Consider the following 19,853-nt stretch of genomic DNA (forward strand, 5'->3'; position numbering starts at 1 on the left):
TTAATAAAATAGTTTTCTTCTATTCTATAGATCTTTTTAAAGATAAAATTGAATAATTATTTATAAATTATTATTAAATAAATTTCTTCAAATTACTATTATATGTATGTACCGAAAAGTTTTTAGTGATTATATTGTTATAATATTATATAAAATTGTTATTCAATATTGGGATTCTATTTTTTTAGAAATACAAACGAAGCCAAGAAGCTTCATATGCTGGCGGAGCAGGCGCGAGACACGACATTGGAGGCTTACAATCTCGCAAAACAAACGATATCGAAATATTCCAATATAACGTTAGTAATATTTTCTTTTTTCTCTATATCATTTCTAATTATTTATAATATTTAAAATTTATAAATATTATTTATTTATTTAATTTATTAATTTGTAATTACTATTTAATATTTTCGGTCTTCTAATATAATCTGTATACGTAAAGCATTAAAAAAGAGATTCTGTAGGGATGAAATAAGAGATCTGGAGAACAAGTTGGCGCAATTGGAGGATCGTATGGACGAAGTGAGGAATCTCACTGCCATCGCAGCTACCAAGTCCTCAGCTGTTTCTCAGGAAGCGTTAGATTTGCTAATTCTCGATTTAACACTTCCTCCAGTCGATATCGAGCAATTGCGACAGCAAATAGAAAGCGTTAGCAGTGTGGTAATTATGATGTTATAAATAAATACACAGGTTTTATATATAGTATATAGTATATAGTATATGTCATGATGTGTATAGTTTTTCGTTACCGATATATATATATCGGTAACGAAAAACTATACACATCATGACACTCCCCGGAAAATTTTACCCCTATTTTATATACTTTTGGTAAAAATTCGGTCGAATAGTTTAAGAGTGTATAAAGAACACATACAGACATACAGGACATTCTATTTTATATATATACATACAGAATTATAATATATGAATTTGCGTCAAAAAGAACTAATCTAACTGACAATAATTAGAAAAGCTCTCAAGCTATACAATCAATATCATTAACCCGTTGACTGTGTATGACGGCTATAGCCGCAAAAACAAAAGTGGCTAAGAGTGTGTATGACGGCTATAGCCGCAACGTAGAAAACAACAAAGTAAAACTTTCTGAATTTGCTTGAAACTTGTTACTCGGGGGTTTCTGGGGTCGCTGATTACTAATCCGAAGTCAGATGTACAAAATTCAAAATGGCGGATCCAATATGGCGGATCAAAATTACAAAAATTTTGTTTGTACAAGTACAAGTACAAAAAACTGATTTTCATGAAATTCGGTACCCTTATGTTTTTTGGGTCTCTGAATCCGAATATGAAGTCAGATTTTCAAAATTCAAAATAATAATAATAAAATTCCGTCTATTTTTTGTAATTTTGATCCGCCATATTGGACCCGCCATTTTGAATTTTGTAAATCTGACATTCAGATTCGGAGACCCAAAAAACAAGGGTATCAAGTTTCATAATAATCCGATGAACTTTTTTTTCAACACACTTTTGGCCCAAATAGTAAAATTCTTTTACACAGCCAATGGGTTAATTGAGGAAGAATAGGGGATTTTAATGCTCCAATGAAGACTGTATTTTAAAGTCCGACAAAAAATCGGCGCGCAGTTTAGTAGGTTGGAAAAATCTGTGTACTTGGACATACAAAAGAATTTATTATTGCATATTTCTCAGTTTAATAACGACGTGTTGCTCTTATTTTCCTTATGTAATAACATTGATTGTAATTTAACTGATCTCAAAATCTAAGAAATAATATAAAGGTTAATGCTAATACAAAATCTAAATAATCTATGTGTTATAAAATAGAGCTTGCAGATCAAAGAGCAAGCGCAACTCTTATTGGAGCAAAACGAAAATCTTATGAATGAGATGGTTGATAAAGTTAGAAGGAGCGAAGAACTTTTAGATAGAGCTCAAGATCAACAAGCCGCAACGGCCGAATTGTTAGCTGAATTGGATGAAGCCAACGAGACGGCAAATGATGCTGTCAAACGTGGCGATCAGACATTGAAAGAAGCTCAGGAAACCTTGAAGAAATTAGGAGGTAAGTTCTGTGAAAAAATGTAGAAATTTTTTATTCTATGAAATTAGACAAACGGAGAAACTCGTGAATTTTTCAAAATTTTTTTCTTTAAGAAACTTTATTCTGATATTTATATTGTATTAGAATTTGATGCTGAAGTGCGACGTGAACGTGTTAAGGCTCAGAGCGCCTTGCAGGATATCCAAAAGATTGAAGACTTGATTACTAACGCTAGTGCAAAAGCTAGAGAGACGGAGAGAGTGCTAAATGGTTCGGAAGGTAACGCTAAAAGTGCACGCGAAATTGCGCAAAATGCTCAGGTAAAAAATAGTTAAAATTAATTTTTATTTAAAAAACTAAATTATTATATATAATGAAGTTATTACATTTTTCTTTCTTAACGAAAACACTATACTATAACTTATATATCTTTTATTTTTATTTTTTCAATACTTATTTGGTGATACTTATTTTCATTCTTATATTTATTTTATTATATTATACGTTATTTTTTTTTCATTACATGTAAATGATATTATCATTATATATACATATTACTATATTATAATATTATAATTATTACATATTATTTGTACAGACTTACGCGGATAGAGCGAGCACTAACGCGAATGACATCAGAATGGAAGCAAATAAAACTAAAATTGAAGCTCTACGACTTGGAAATGAAGCCGAGAAGTTACATCTTCGAGTTGACACTACGGATTCCATGATCAAACAATATGAGATTCAAATGACCAAGGATGCCAATATCACCGCTGAGGTAAAAATTTAATTAAATCAGTTAAGAGAGAGGAAAAAGGGATAGGAAATAAAACATTAATTAATTAAAGAACAATCCGAGGCTGTTTCTATTTTCTAATTCAATTGTTTGTTACTTAAGACTAAGGCAAATTATAGTACCTAAAACTCTTATTTTTAGGCAAACTATAAAGTTGGCCAGGCGAAAACTAATGTGACTCTGGCGTCACAGCAAGTTGATAAGGCTTTACTAGAGGTTGCCGCAATTATCAGGGAACTCGAGAATCTACCAGAAATCGGTGAGTTCAAATCTCTCTCTACAATCACTTGACCTTTAAATTTTATATTCGTCTATCTCTAATATATATAAAAGTCTATTTCTAGATTTTGTTCTATAGTCATAAATATACTTGTTTATATTATTAGTTATTGCGAGTTTGATCATTTTTCTTGAACAAAACTTTTATTTTGCAATTTAGACGATGCCGATTTGAATCGCTTAGAAGAACGTTTAGTTGCCGCTGAGAAAGAAATAAAGGCTGCCAATCTGGATCAACGAATTCGCGCATTGACGGATGCGAAAAATCTACAAACGCAGTGGGTTAAAAATTATGAAGATGAGGTTAGCAGACTGCGAATCGAAGTGGAGAACATTGATGATATTCGAAAGGCTTTACCAACTGATTGTTATCAACGCGTCCGTCTTGAGCCTTGAAATTTATCTTTTTACACATTATTCATTTTTGTATCATTTTTTAAGAAGTATATTATAAGCTATACGAAATGTTTCAAGTGTATATCCTTAACGTTAAGATTCAAAGATTTAAAACATTTTTTTAGGTCAAGGATCTTTTTAAATCGTTAAAACTACGATTTTTTAAAAGAGGATATTAGAATTTTATAATATGATAATATTTAACAATTCAGATTAGATTTTTCAGCAATAAGCAAACTTCTTAAATAATAACATAAAGATGAACAAGTTTTTATAATCTTCAAAATTTTAAAGAAATCTACTTAATAATTTTAAACAAATACACTTAATGATTACTTACATAGATTCTTAATGATAAAAATTTCGTGATTTGCAAGGATACGATTAAGAATTATTTAATAGACTTTTGATACACATCTTTTTCCAAGCAAATAAATTTTTATAAATTCTAAATGGCATTCTTAAATAATCTACATAAAAGGCATTTTGCATGTTAGGCTAGGGATGAATTTTGTGCATAAATACATATGCACGCAATGGCAATAATAAACATTTCATACCAAAGATTCTTTTATAGTATATATGTTTGGATTTATCATTCAATTTACATCTCTTCTCTATTATATTTGTTATAATGGTTATTAATCATGTATAAATATGTATATAGATTGTGTACATCCATAACATGTAACTGCCATGTCAATGCATGTTAGTACATTATTTGCAATGATATAGAATTTAAGAAAACAATTATGTTAATTTTAGACATGTTTTTCGGCCTTTACGAGATAGTGGAACAATGAAAAAGAGAATAACGTGAGTAATCAAAAAGGTAATAGCAAAGCTATAATTTCTGGGATAATGAAAAGACAAATCGATATAAGAATACAGTTAAAAAATCCATTTTTATATTAAAATAGAAATAAAATAAAAGATCTATTTTTCCCTGTATATTAGTAGAAAAACACCGAAAAAAATATATATACAGTTTAGAGTAATATAATCATAGCATTTTATTATCATAAACAATCATTCATGTTGCTATGAAATTTGCCTAATCACTCAGATAATCGAGACTAGTTTACGTATAGATTATATTTTTATATAGGCAAGATAAAAACAAAATAAAAGAACATTTTTATATGAAAACGTTCTACAGATTGTAATGTTTAAGGAAAATAAATATTTTGAAAATAATTATAAGGGATAACATTATTATCATTAATTATGCATGCTATATAGGAAATTTAAGTGTTAGGTTGATGTTATACAACATTTTATATATATATAATATATATATATATATATATATATATATATATATATTTCTTGCAATTATTCACGAAGTTGATTGAAATGTTTCATAACTTTACATCACACGTGCGTGGAAAGTGGTCCATTACGCGCGTGTTTTTTGTGCGACAAATAGCCAATTCCACACACGAGAAATTTTCCACTCGAAACAGTGCGGTAATATCTCATTATATTATTGGAAGAAAAAATTAGAAAGGATAATATATATCTAAATAGCATTTAAAAATTTTTAAAACGTTCGATCAACTTCATAAATCACTAATATCTTCCAAACAAAGAAAAAACATATTTAAGATTAGAGATGTTTTGTTAGCGAAGAAACAATTTTAATATATTTTATATATTACATAACATTATAACTATAATATATGATATGAATATATATACTTAATTAGTTTATATAGGCAATTATAGAAAATACTATTGCATTTATTACTGGTGAATGACATTTAAGAGAAGACCATTATAAATTATTATAACTCTGTATTTATTTCTAATATTCATAAAATTTCACTATCAGTAATAGGTCAAACGGACTTAGATTACACTTAAAGCTACAAAAGAAATCTTTATCATAGGAAAGGAAAAAAGAGGGAAGAAGCTGGAAGAGACGAGAGATGATTCATTTAATTATGAATAAAATGATTAAAAACACCAATATAGCAGTCAACACTCCAATGGCTACCCATTGTCCCCGATCTAAAACAAACGGAAAGTAACATCACATGCGTCACTCGAGATTCTTACGAGATCGATGCGAATCACGAGATTAAATTGCGATTATGTTTTTTATCGAGACATTCGTGATTAACGATAACATCCTGACAAGATTACGTCGAAATTCTGGAATTTCGACTTTTTGACATTTATTCTCTTCAAGTTTGCCCGTAAAAAAACATGGCAAAACATTCTTTGTTATTTAACTTTAAACGTGGTAAAATTACAGGAATAAAAAAAAACACTATTTTGATGAGATCAATATTTATATAATTACTCACGAAATTGTGATCAAAATTTCAAAAATTATTTAGGAACATAACATATCACACATCATTATTACACATTATTGCTACTAATTATTATTGCATCTTTAGTATACGTTACTTTAAAAATTTTTTATGAGATTTTTAAAGCATTTGACCAGATACGAATAGATAATTTCGTGAGAAATCAATTTAAAAAAAATTAAGGAAGTAGGAATATTTACAGTTGTTTATAGCTCACAATACAAATTGGTTCTTATGTTTTATTCGTCAATGTATTCTATTTCTTTCTTTTTTCACAATTGGTCGTCGACGAGAAAAAGAGATAACAATAAAACTACATCTTTATTCGATTACATTTACAATCTACGCTCTTCTTTTCAATTCACACAGATATACTAACTGTCTCATGCAACTGCCTTCGCGCCATCAAAGAAAAATATATAATTTTTATTATGTGTATGCTTTATATGTATTTTAACACATTTTTCTTATACTTCTTTTCAGTTTTGCAAATTTCTTACTCTGGTCATGAAAAAGTTATATTTTTTCACATTCTTCAATTTTAAGATAATCTCTAATAAAATAATTTATACAAGAGTTTTCTGTCTTCTTGAATATTAATTCTGAAATAAATTAACAATTGTTTGAAAACCTATTTAATTTTTAAATTTCTTTAATTTAAACCTTCAAATTTTGTATTTCCAGATTCTTGAAAGTCTTAAATTCTTCGACTATTTTATATTCACGTTTTCGATTTCGAGCAAGATTTGATTTCTTAGACATTATATATACTTATTTATTCTAAAGTTTTAAAATTGTTGCTTTTTATTTTAATTTTTTACTTTGAAAGTGGGATTCTAATCTTTCAAATCAGCTTCTTTACATATTTAGATATTTAATTGTTTTTAAATTCATAAATTTTTCAATTATTTTTCATATTTTGTTTTTTTTTTTTAATTATGTAAAATGTTTATCTTTTACTAAAAAATTTATTTGATTTATTTCTTCAATATTCTCACGGATATAGAACTAAGATAGTTTTCAAGATTATCCTGTATTTTTGCAATGCTTAACCCTAGAACACCACACTGGGTATAGCACACCTACGTTTGTTATTAAAATACCCGCCGTTTCTATATAGTGAAAGTTAGAAAATCAAAGTAGTAAGGCAAATAAACTTTTGTTCCCCCTCTACGATTCTTCACGCTGCGCAGCCTCATCTGCCGTAGATGTATGACATGTCATTAAAAACAATGTTGGGTGTGCTACACCCATGTGTGGTGTGAATGCTTTTACGTCATAGTCAACTTTTGTCATGTCTAAACAATATATTTTTTAAAGAAATAGTTATTTTTTATTTCTTTCTGAAAATTACATCCTTTACCTTCAACAAATGAATCTTTTTATATAATACAACGTTAAAAGAAGAAGTAATTTTTTAGAAGCAAATAGCGCTTTTTGGTGAGTCAGAAAATTTCTACTCGGGCTTTTTCTGAAATTAACTTTTGTTTTTACTTAAATGTTAATCGTAATTATAATGATACAGGCGCGTTCTTGACATTCTGGTGTTTAAATTAAGAAAAAAAAGACATGTTCAAAAATATCGACTTTTCGAAAAATTATTGATAATTGAAATTACACTGGGTATTATACATATACACCCAGTGGTGGATTCAGGGTAAATATGCAGTATAGCGTCAACCTCTCCGATTTTGTTGAAACTTTGTTATTTTGTGTATTTTGGGTTAAAAAAAAGATTCTGAGAAGGAAAATCGTCGCTCATGTTCCGTTTGTTTATATGAGGTTTTGCGCAAAGTACGTGCTAATATTCCAAGATATGGAACAAGGGAAGTCCATTTAATTGGATATTTAGCCAAGTTCCAATTTAAAAAAAAATTTTGTCGAAATGAACGTATTCCCAATTTTTTAAAAATAATTAGTGAATTGTATCCTATTACGTCATAATTATATATTTCAAAATTATAATTGTTAAGATTTTCCACCCGTAAGGCGAGCACTTTGTTTGATTATTGCGCATGCGTATTAATAAAAAAGTAAAAATACATACATAAATTGTCAATTTCTTACTTACCGACATTGAAATATTATAAATATTAATTATAAACAAATGGAACATGAGCGACGATTTTCCTTCTTAGAATCTTTTTTTCTACCCAAAATACACAAAATAAAAAAGTTTCAACAAAATCGGAGAGGTTGGCGCTATACTGCATATTTACTATTTAGGTCTTTGTGTATTGTAATATCTTGAGCTCTAAAATTTACATCGGTCGATATAATATATTTATCTACCACGATCTATGCCACAAAACATTACTTGTTTGCATCTAATTAAAGGATCTTATTTTCTTATTTTATTTTCATCTTTATTTTATTTCTACTTACAACTAGTGCTAATCGTAATTAGTGAAAAAAGCATAACAAAAATGCAAATCGTGATTAATGTCACTGGATGCCAAAACAAAAAAATGTTAATAAAGATTTAGATTGTTTCTTTATTAGTAGAGAAAAGCGCCCTATTATGATAGGATCCTAATATGAATCGGCAGGGTTTTTTCATGATGGGTTCAACAGATGGGGCCTATATAGGGCCGTTTAACTTAACATATCTCATGTTAGGATCCTATCTCATATAATAGGGCATTTTCCTTTACTATTTATAAAATTGGCCAATAATTTACAAAATTTTTCTAAATTATGTCTGGATATTAGAATTAAAAAAAAGAAAGCTACTCAATTGTCTTCAATTATTATAATATTTGTTAAAACTGGTTACCAATTATTATTAGTATTAACTCGTTATTAGCCAGTAATAAGTTAATTACTTACTACAAATTATTAATAAATTCTTGATTTTTAAAATTACCAAGGAGTATTTATTAATGAATAACAAAATTACTATTATTAAAATAATTCAATAAACATTTAATTAAAACAAAAATATAATGAAAAATAGAATAAAAAATGTAATTAATGATACAATAACAAAAAACTATCCTTTTAAAATAATTTAGACATAATTTAGTAAACTAGACATCACAGACGCGCGCTTCGCGCGCGCTATTTAGCTTTAATATTACACACAACTGTCAAAATATGCTATGACAGCCGCTCACGAAGTTAGCGCAGCAACAGAATCAATCAGCATCGCGGAAAAGAGCCAACAAAGCAATTCGAGACTTTCGAGAAGACTTCGAGAGATGCGAGTATCGATTTAACATGCCTTTTTTTAGAAAGGATAATCGTAGAACGAATAATGATATTAGTCCAGATTATATAAAACCAAATTTTGCACTAATATATTACAATATCTACATTACATATAGGCTATTCATGTGCAACATCTCCCTTTCTTCAACGATAGAGTTTTAAACAAATTTAAAACTGATATTTTTCTAATTTAATGAGAAACTGTTGTGTCTCTTTTAAATTTCTAAATATTTCTCCTAAAAATTCTAAAAATTGTGCTTGTTACATAAAACTCAAATTTGTGCTACAAATATGTAGAATTAAGTACCTATACTCTCCCGATTTTCAATAACCACATTTCCTTCATCTAAACAAATGTTTTAAAGAATAATTGAATTGTTAAAAAACAATTCAATGACGTCAATAAAAAGTACTGTAACTTTTTAAAACCATTGTTTTTGTATCCTCTTTTTAATTATATATATTTCATATTTATATTTATATATATACGTTTGTATATATTTCAACTTATACATTTAACGTTTTATATTTTGCTTGTATTTTTAAAATCATTTAAGATTGAAAATATATCCAAAAATGCAGTTACAATATCTTTTATCGGTAACCTCAAATTGTTTAAGGGCGCAAGACAATTAACACGACAATTAATCGCTGGAACACAGAAAACAATTGGCGATCGTAGTTGACAGGGAGGAGAGAGAGGAGGGTTTGTTATCAGAGACGAGATCAGTGACGCTGGATGTCACCGGGGTAGTAGGGGCGGGAATGTAATTGTTATAGTTACCATTACTCATGTGCAGCACTTTGGCCATCTTCTTCATAGTAGCGTCCAACTTGGAGTCCGTCGTCTCTAATTCATTCCCAAATTCATCCAACATCCTGCAAAAAAATTTATCTTGACGCGTCATAATAACAATGTAATAAGTAATAATTATTGTTATTACCAATATTATTATTATTATATGTATATAATTAATTATATATATATATTATATACAGAGTGTCCTGTGACTCGAGGTCCATACATTAAGAGCATATTATTCAAATCATTTAGAATTGAAATTGTTTAATAAATGTATGTCTGTAAATGCTTCCTATCAGAACTACAACCATTGAAAGTTGATGTAAATATTTGAAAAAAAGAAAGACATTTAATTTAATTTGTTTATTTACAAATGTATTACAAATATATTTACAAATTCTGTTCAAAATTATCTCCTGCAGATTCAATACAAAATCTTGCCTTGCATAAAAGTGATTTAACAGCTCGATCTACCATGCCAGGAGAATTTCTTATTCCCATTGCTGCATCCATAATTCTGTCCACAAGTTCATTCCTATTGTAAGATTGTTCTGCATAAACTATTGACTTCATATATGTCCCCAAAGAAAGTAGTCCAAGGATATTTATTTGAAAATGTTTCAAATATTTACATCAACTTTCAATTATTGTAATTCTGTTAGAAAGCATTTACAGACATATGTTTATTAAATTTCAACTCTAAATGACTTCAATAACATGTCCTCAATGTATGGACCTCAAGTTATGGGATACTCTGTATACATATTATTATATTAATTTTATTTATATTTATTACATTATTATAATTATATATAAAGAATACAGGAGAAAAGCGATCAAAGTCTAAACTACATAATATGTAATTTCCAACATTTCAATTACAAGAATAGTCATAATATTGATTTTATAATATTGATATTCTGTGTATGATCTTTTAAGCAACTGAAGAGAATGATGAAAGAAACATTTGCTTACACAGCTTGTTCATCCAGTTCACTGTTGATTTGCCTGGATACTGTTTTTAATGTACCAACTGTTTCTCCAATCATGTCTAACTGTTCGTCCTGCTGCCTTATCATAGCATTCTGCTGCTGCATCGTATCACTGAAAAACTGTCTGTTTGGACTATCTATTTCGTTTTCTAGTTTGCTGTATTTAGTAGTGCCATGATTGGCCGGCACTCTTGCTGGGCTGTTGTCCAAAAGTGGCTAAAAATAAATAATATATCAAATATCATAATATAATTATCGTGGATTTATAACAAACACATAAAAATTGTTAAAAAATCAATATAAAATAAATTTACTTTATAACAAACACATAAAAATTGTTAAAAAATCAGTATAAAATAAATTTACTTTACTTATTTATATACACTTTCAGACTGTACATGCACTTATTGCATATCTAATGCTTAAAATTTGATAACTGCTAAGTTATTAATAAAAGGAACACAAATATATGAAATTTATTATAAATCAAATAATAAGCAAGGAATAAAAATTGTTTTCTGCAAATTCTCAGAAGCATGATTTTCTCTCCGATAAATATTAGTTATTGCGAAACTTAGTGAAGCTTAGTAATGAACAATTTGAATACCGTGTATACCATTATCGTTTGCGAGGGTTGGCAAATCAATTTATTAATTCTATAATTACGTGAACCGTCAAAATAACGCTAATTGATAAGACATGACGAATCACTTCTTTGAGGTTAGAATCACTGAAATGCGTCAACTAATAGCAAATTGTTCAATACTGACAAAAAATTGGACGCAATACCGATAGATGTCACTGTCACTGAATAAAGCTAAAGATAACTGTGAATTGTGTGTTTATAAACAATTTAATTTTAACTTTAAAAAATCCACGTTTATCATAATAAAAATAATTGAATATAATTATTTTAATATCTTCAAAACACATAAGAAAATTATTATTTTTATTAGTTCATCGTTAATTTGTATTTTTGTGTATAGATAGAGTGAGCATACGAAGAAAAATCTGCAATTCAGAATGTAGATTTAAATTAAATCTAATAAAAAAATTCGTATTTGATTCAAATTAAAATGCAAACTTGAATTCAAATTTAGACTCCAATTCGCGGCGTATGCTAGGATACAGTGTTTTTGTAATAAAAAGATAGTAGAAACCTTTTACTTTACCCGTATGTATATACAGGGTGATTCAGAAATACTTGTGCAAACTTTGTGGATGAGTTCTTCACATATAAACAAGAAAAAAATGTATACACATATGTCCGGAAATACCCAGTTTATGAATTATAATCGAAAGATTACTTTCGATAAAAACTGATAGAATATACATCTACAATGACACATGACCAATGTAATACACCTTTAGTTCAATTGTTTATCTACTTATAATTCAAGCTATATCCACACAAACTTGCATAAGCCCATAAACATAAGCATAAGAGAATTGATTGGTCCATATGCATGTGCATAAGGAAATAGACCAATCCGTTTCTTTCTGCATATGGTTATGCACCTATGCAAGTTTGTCTGGATAGACCTTTAAGGGGATTCTGCAGCCGTATGATTTACCGACATTATCGTTTTTCGATGGATCTTTTAATTGGCTTTACAGAATTGCAAGTTTTTGGTCTAGAATTAAAGTACGCACAAAAATATAGGGTAGAAAACGTGATTTTATATCAAAAACACCAAAAAATTAAAAATATTACTTATTTGGGCACATACGCAGCTGTCACCTGACGACAATATTTGCTTAAAACAAATATTCTGCAGTTTATACATACATAATTTTTATCATCTGCCCTTGGGAAAACATGTAGGAATAATATCATGCAAGTAGAAGTAAGATTCAATGCGTACAAAAAAAGATCCATCGAAAAATTATTTTAGTAATGCAAATACGGATGCAAATGACAAGAAGAGCAGCAACAGTAGCTGCCGGATCTTGCGAGAGATGGCGAGCAATCAAAAAAAGGACAGATGTTATTTTGTTAGACAAAGACAGATATAGGGAAAACAAAATTAGAAAGGTTGACATTATCGACATCGAGGAAGTTCGCCAGTCACTGCAGGATCCCCTTAACAAATGCTCAAAATGTCCTCCACCTGCTTCAATGCACGCATGGACACGTCAAATCATAGACTGTCGCAGATCCTTTCAAAGATTCAATGAAGGTTGCAGATGATTTTGCAAGCATCTACGATGCGTTGGTGAAGTGTTTCTTCATTTACAATTTTAGTTATATAATGTAGGACTTTTATATAAGGGGATCCTAAACTGATCCAAATTACCGACAATTGCAGGAAAGCTCCAACTTTGAGTAGACTGCACAGAACTTAAAAAAATTTGTACACAAATAAAATATGCACGAAAATACATCGCGCGAGTGTTGATTTCAAGACAAAAATCGGAAAAAATTTTAAAAATACATTTTTGAGCTGTCACCTACCGTAAACGCCGTTTGCTTAATACAGGAGTTATGCAGTTTGTATGTACAAAATAAGATACACGCGCCATTCGTATAATGTGAACAAAGGATACTTTACATGAAAAACTAAAATTAAAAACGTAACAAAAAAGTTCGAGCTTTCGTTACTATTTTGTGCAAAAGCACATGCAGGTTGATAGGATAAGCAATATTGCATGTAGTGAGAGATGGCGCAGCGATCGAACAAGGACAGATTACTATAGTTAAACAAGGACACGTATAGAGAAAACAGGATTAGAAATGTTGACATTAGTTGCTTTCCATTTACATCAAAACTCAGATAATTCTCACTTGTGATGTCATTCTGTCTTTATTATTCATTAATTCCCAAAAAGGATAGATCGACGTCACAAGTGAGAATTAGCTGAGTTTTGATGTAAATGGAAAGCACCTATTATCGACATCGAGGAAGTTCGGCCGTCGCTATAGGATCCCCTTAAGTGTGCCTACAGATAAAAATCTAATGGATTTAGATCAGGCGAACGTGCAGGCCTGAAATGTAATACTTCGATCATAACTCATAAACCAGACATTTCCGGACATACATGTATGAACATTTTTTCTTGTTTATGTGTAGGGAATTTACTCCCAAAGGTTGTACAAGTATTTCTGAATTACCTTGTATATCCGTAAAAAAGACATGTAGTTGCATATTGCAAATTGCATAATTTTTTTTGCAAAGCAACTATGTGTTTTTTTTACACCAATTAATTCATCTTATTACTTTGTACATAAAAGTGTTAAAGTACAATTACTAAAAAATGAATAATTTATGAGATATTTTATTTCATGTCAAAATATGCCAGAATTTGAAATATTTGATAAACTATTCATTTTTTAATAACTCTACCTTAATAACTTTTACGTAAAATAATTTTATATGTAGAATAATTAGAAGAATCATATTATGCAAAAAAGCATACAATTCTATTTAAAAAGATAATGATGACCTTTATGTGAGCTTAAAAAATCGATAATTCTCTTATTATTTAAAAAATCGAATTTTTCGAAAATTTGTTTTACTGTTATTTGTTCTCCTTGATATCCTACAACTTTTGTCTAAAACGTTTTTCAATATCTTCCATATTTTTCGAGATATTTGTCTGGGATAATTAAAATGGGACATCTTGTACATTTATAACATGTAAGGAAGTACCACAGACTTCTATTATAATTTAATCTGTGGAAGTACAGATTAAATTATAAAGAATTCAATTTATGGCATATTATCGTATTATTCAGTGTGGCATATTATTTAGGATGTATGTACAAGGTTCGTATGTAATACAAGTGTTATTAAATGCTATAGAATAGTATTAATGCGTAAAAGCTGTACATTCTTAATGAAAAAAAAGATTAATGATAGGAAATCGTTTATTGATATGATTCTTTCAAATCTAATACTAAACGATTAAAATTGCAAAATTTGCCGAATACATCTCTCGACTTATTTTTCTTTCTCCCTTTGACTTCTTTTACTTTCTTCTACTATTTCTTCTGTTTCATGCCGATTATTCAGACCTGCCCAGCGAGAAATGACCCATCGAATCGACGTCTATCGATGTCTAATTAGACGTCGCGGTCGATTCGATGGGTCATTTCCGGCTGTTTATGTTCTTCGACTGTTTTCCGATCGCAATGTCTGTACAACTTAATACTTGGCATGCTAAATAGACTGCTAATTATAATGTGATAAAATAACGTAAAGCGAAACGCAATATACACAAACCTGTCTTGCCGTGCTGTCGCGATCCCGGCATCTGCTTAAGTTCAGTTTGTCCTTCATGATCTGCGAAATGTTTAATAAGCGATAGTAGCATTAAGATGATATTAGTTTTGAGCGCTTTTGTGAACGTGTTAATACATGTAACAAAGCATTTGCGTGACTATGAATCGTAATAGCAAATGTAGCGAGATATAATCGCAGTGATTAGGTACAATAAATTATAATGTGTGTTATGTTATTATCTATATATTATAATTCTTATATATAAGTGATAGTGATTATTATATTAATGCATTAAAAATTTAATAATCATAGTATAGGGCAATTGATTTCAGTTAATTGCCGAAGTATCTTGAAAAGAATATTTGTCTCCGTATACAGAATGATTATATTAAGTAACAATTAAGTATTTAATTAATTACCTTGACTTCTTCTCGTGCCTGCTCGATGAAGCTCCGTTGAACTGTCAACTCCTTGTTGTCAATCTTGAACTTTGTTGGATTTTTCTCAACAATACGTGCACACGTATTAAGGACGACATAGAAAGACAAAATTCAAATTACAAAATAAATTTAAATCTAATTTTATTAACATTTACATCTGAATTTATATCTAAATTTCCATTTCAAACTGGAATTCATTTAAGCGCAAATTTGAAGTCAAATCCAAACTTCAGTACACATCCGTGTTCACGTGGATCAAATTCAAATTTGAGTGTCGTTAAATTGGAAAGTTTCAGATTGGAAAAGGATATAGATAGTGTCCTCGAGATCGTCGAGGTCCCATTCAATGGAACGAAGCGCCTTCCGCAGCTCAGTGGTGGTCCAATCGAGTTCATCTGTACGCGAGATCGCTGTGGCCGATCCGCTCAGCGGCATACTGCCGGTCGGCGACGTGATCGCGACATTCTGCAGCTCGCTCCAACGCCCGTACAAGCCGCGATTCTTATTCAACGCCTTGCACACCTCGCTGAAACAATCCGGGCCAATTAAGACTTGCCACCAGCCACGTTTAATAGCCTACATCTAAACAAATTCGCACAAGCATCGTATAAATCAATCAATGATGCGTCCAGTATAAGAAAGATACGCAATTCAAATTTAAATCAACATTCAATCCAAAATCAATTCAGATTTTAAATCGCAATTTAAATTCAAATGATATCTGATCAAACTCTACTATTTATGCTCAAACACATATACATTTATATTCATCTAAATTCATGTATGTATATTTACATATAAAGTATGTGAGATATCTCTATAAATATATTTTTATGCAGTCATACAAGTTAATCCTTCTTTTGATTTTTGCTTAAAGATTATTAGACAATTGGAGTTGCCCTTGCAATTCTGTATTTATATATTACGTAATTGCATTAAATGAATAACGCGAATTAGTTTAAACGTCCACACAAAATGTAGGGAGGTCCAGGTTCGAATCCTGGCTGGGGTTTTATTTTTCACAACATATCTTTTATGTGTATTTGGTATCCTATCCTATACATTCATTATTTCCACATACCGTATGTTTCCAATTTTCTGAAGATTGTGTTAGTGTGATTAAATTGATAGGTCAATTTAATTATGTGATACCGTGTTAGGTTTTATTAAGACTGCGTTTTAAAACTGTTAAGTAACGGCGTATGGTTTGCTAAAATGAAGAATTATACGCAAATAATTATTAGGCTACCAAAATCCAGTCCTGACATTCGAATTGGCGTTTCCTCTAAATTGATTGTATATTATAGCAGTCGTGTTTCACTTATTATTATTGAATAATACAATATAATTTAAAACAAAAAATATATATATTACGTAATACTCTCTATTAAATTATTGACATCTGTTATTTTTCGTGGCGCTATTTTAAATAAACTCTGAATTAAACTTTACAAAAAGAAATTACATTCTTTCGTTCGAAGACTTCACTGAATTATTATGCTACCTATGAATAGTATGAATATTAATATTGCGAAGAAATTTGGAAATATTTTCGTTGAGCTGTTCAATTTTTAGGAAAAAAAAATTATAGACTAGAACTCCTAATATCTCTAATAAAGAAATCGCCATTCCGCCAATGATTTCTTCCGTCGAAGAAATTACGCCGACAGATCCTGTCGCCAGAGATCTCGTCAACGCGCAACATCGTGTAACATTTATACGGAGAAACCATCACGCGTATCGGCTGTCACGAGTTCGAGTATTGTATCTGTTCGGAGCAATATGTGTCAGCTGGAGATAACTACCGCGCTGCGAAGCGTTTCTTAAAACACGAGGCGATAACGGTCCCGTTAATCCGTTATCGCGGTAAATTCGCCTCTAATCCGGCGATATTACGTCGATACAAATTCTTATCGGCGTCGCCGTTATCGGCGTTTGCAAGCGCTCGCTTCTATCCCGCGCGCTCACTCACGCACGATCACTACCCCCTCCCCCATCGTCTCCCTTTTCTAACCCTTTCCCCATCAAAAAATCACGGCGACGACACACAGAGGGATCTATGCGCTCTCGAAACGCGGTCCCCTCTTTCCTTTCTTTTTGTTTTTCTCGTCGTGTTTGCGCGACGCACGTCGCCTGAGAAAACAATCGATGCGACACTCGCTCGCGGCGCACTTACTCCTTGACGACAAAGAACGGATTTTCTAGCGTCATTCCTCTATCCGCTCCGTCTTTGAATTTAGAGCCTGGGCCGCGGCCTGTCTCGCCGCGACGGCCGCGCGGCACCCTCGATGGAAGCGCGTTCGCGCCTCGGCCGCTCGCTCATCGGTGGGACGAGATTCCAAGCGCGATCAGTGGTCCCCCCGAGGATTTCGGCGCGCTTGTTAAACTTTGCAATCACGGGAGCTGCAGCCGCGCAGCAAACCCGTGTTCGTCTGGTGGCCTACGGCGGGAGTGCGCGGCACTGCGCGTACGGACTACGGAGTACGGAGTACGGACGGTGTCGTGACCGCGTGAGAGCGATCTCGGATATCGGTGTGCCCTCCCCCCCCCGCTAGCTCCTGCTCGCACTAGCAGCGTAGCGTTGCCGTGATGTGACGTGTGTGACGTCTGCTCCGGCTCCGGCGTCGCGCACCACTATTTATTCGACTCATCCTCGCAGACGTGCGCGCCCCGTCGTGGCGCGTCACGGCACGACGCCGCGCGACGTTCGCTACGCTGCCACGCAGCGCTAGTCGCCGCGATATTGAGCGCGTTAGCAGACCAAGCCGCTCAGTAGCAGTCGAACGTGATTGGCTCTTACTTTTAGAACCAACCAATCAACGCAGAGTGTTGATAAGACGAACTCAACAAATTGTGTCTGCTGAACGCGGCCATTGATTCGCTGCACGAACATGTCGCGGCAACCAACGTATAGTTGGCAAACAAATTAAAAATTATTTATAATTATCTTTTCCAATCGTTTGGAAATTATTTGAAGGGAAAAAACTTTTTAGAGTTTGGAAAACCATGTCTAAAAATTTTTTTTTATCCAATCGCTCCAGAATCATTTGGATAAAGTGTCGAAATATATTTTATTGTTTGGAAAACTACTCTATTTTAATAAAAATTAAGGGGGTATTCTACTCTAGCACGCTTTTTTCGGGATTTTTTTTACAAGAAACCAGTGAAAATTGTTAATATCAGCTTTTTATGTATATTTATGTATATATTTTATTATCTTTAGAGAACATAAAAAATATTTTTTGAAGCTGAATTAATGAATATAAATATTAATTAAACCCTATCGAATACATGGCAAAAAAACGGTGCCCATGATTGCGCCCATTCTGGTTGTCTGAAACAAAAAATTCAAAAAGATTATTAATTAGTATGAGTTTGGCTATAGCAGGAACTAGAATGGAATTAATTTTAAATCGAAAATTTAAAAAATGGCGGCAATTGAAAATTTAGTATGAATTTTCTTAATCTTTAGAAAATTGCCAAAATCGTAAAAAAATTTTTTTTTACTTAATTCTAGTTTCGGCTATAGCCAAACTCATACTAATTAAGAATCTTTTTGAATTTTTTGTTTCAGACAACCAGAATGAGCGCAATCATGGGCACCGTTTTTTTTTGCTATGTATTTGATAGGGTTTAATTAATATTTATATTCATTAATTCAGCTTCAAAAAATATTTTTTATGTTCTCTAAAGATAATAAAATATATACATAAGAAGCTGATATTAACAATTTTCACTGGTTTCTTATAAAAAAATTCCGAAAAAAGCGCGTTCTAGAGTAGAATACCCCCTTAAGCGGATCCTATAGCGAAGGCCGAACTTCCTCGACGTCGGTAATGTCAACATTTCTAATCCTGTTTTCTATGTTATATATCTATGTCTGTCCTTGTCTAACCAGAGGCATCTGTCTTTGTTCGATTGCTGCGCCATCTCTCGCTACACGCAATACTGCTTATCCTGTCAACCTAAATGTGCTTTTGCTTAATAAAACTTCATTTTACGGAATCTTTTTTTCTGGACGTTGAATCTTAGTTTTATTTACACGATATTGTTCCTACATGTTGTCCCTACGTCGCCTTGGTGTCATTATATATATATAAACTGCAGTAATTTTGTTATTGTCGTCAGATGACAGTTGTATGTGCCCAAATTAGTAAAATTTTTAATTTTTTTTTGTTCCCGATATGAAATCGTACAACGCGATGTAGATTTTTGTGCGTACTTTAATTCTAGACCAAAAACTTGCAATTCTGTAAAGCCAATTCAAAAATTCCTTAAAATGAAAAAATGTCGGTAACTACCGCCACTATAGGATCCCCTTAAGGGGATGCTGGAGCCGTCTGTTTTACCGGCATT

The 19,853-nt window shown here is 31.4% G+C and overlaps 2 protein-coding genes across 4 annotated transcripts in view; one reads left to right on the forward strand and one right to left on the reverse strand.

The window, feature by feature from the left end:
- Positions 1–4,706, forward strand: part of LOC112454210 (laminin subunit gamma-1-like) — a 19,227-nt gene extending 14,521 nt beyond the window's left edge. Inside the window, exons 7-13 of the mRNA XM_025015465.1 lie at positions 169–299; positions 468–666; positions 1,819–2,056; positions 2,180–2,355; positions 2,634–2,816; positions 2,976–3,093; positions 3,274–4,706. Coding sequence (XP_024871233.1) covers positions 169–299; positions 468–666; positions 1,819–2,056; positions 2,180–2,355; positions 2,634–2,816; positions 2,976–3,093; positions 3,274–3,509 — 1,281 coding nt within the window. The 3' untranslated portion in view covers positions 3,510–4,706. The remainder of the gene's footprint in view (positions 1–168; positions 300–467; positions 667–1,818; positions 2,057–2,179; positions 2,356–2,633; positions 2,817–2,975; positions 3,094–3,273) is intronic.
- A 503-nt stretch (positions 4,707–5,209) lies between these two features.
- Positions 5,210–18,127, reverse strand: LOC112454212 (syntaxin-6). 3 transcript variants are annotated; one of them, XM_025015468.1, is made up of 7 exons: positions 17,674–18,127; positions 15,809–16,023; positions 15,477–15,571; positions 15,058–15,117; positions 10,818–11,050; positions 9,825–9,919; positions 5,210–5,522 (listed from the first exon to the last, which is right to left on the reverse strand). In XM_025015468.1, the coding sequence occupies exons 1-7, from the start codon at positions 17,706–17,708 to the stop codon at positions 5,446–5,448; spliced, it is 810 nt and encodes a 269-aa protein (XP_024871236.1). In that variant the 5' UTR covers positions 17,709–18,127; the 3' UTR covers positions 5,210–5,445. The 3 variants fall into 3 exon arrangements, with proteins under 3 accessions (XP_024871236.1, XP_024871234.1, XP_024871235.1); XM_025015466.1 differs by lacking the exon at positions 5,210–5,522 and having other exon boundaries at positions 9,561–9,919; XM_025015467.1 differs by lacking the exons at positions 5,210–5,522; positions 15,058–15,117 and having other exon boundaries at positions 9,561–9,919.
- Positions 18,128–19,853: the final 1,726 nt, after the last annotated feature.

Source organism: Temnothorax curvispinosus, unplaced genomic scaffold (assembly GCF_003070985.1).
Source record: "Temnothorax curvispinosus isolate PA1 unplaced genomic scaffold, ASM307098v1 QBEX01004909.1, whole genome shotgun sequence".
Taxonomy (NCBI): Eukaryota; Metazoa; Arthropoda; class Insecta; order Hymenoptera; family Formicidae; genus Temnothorax; species Temnothorax curvispinosus.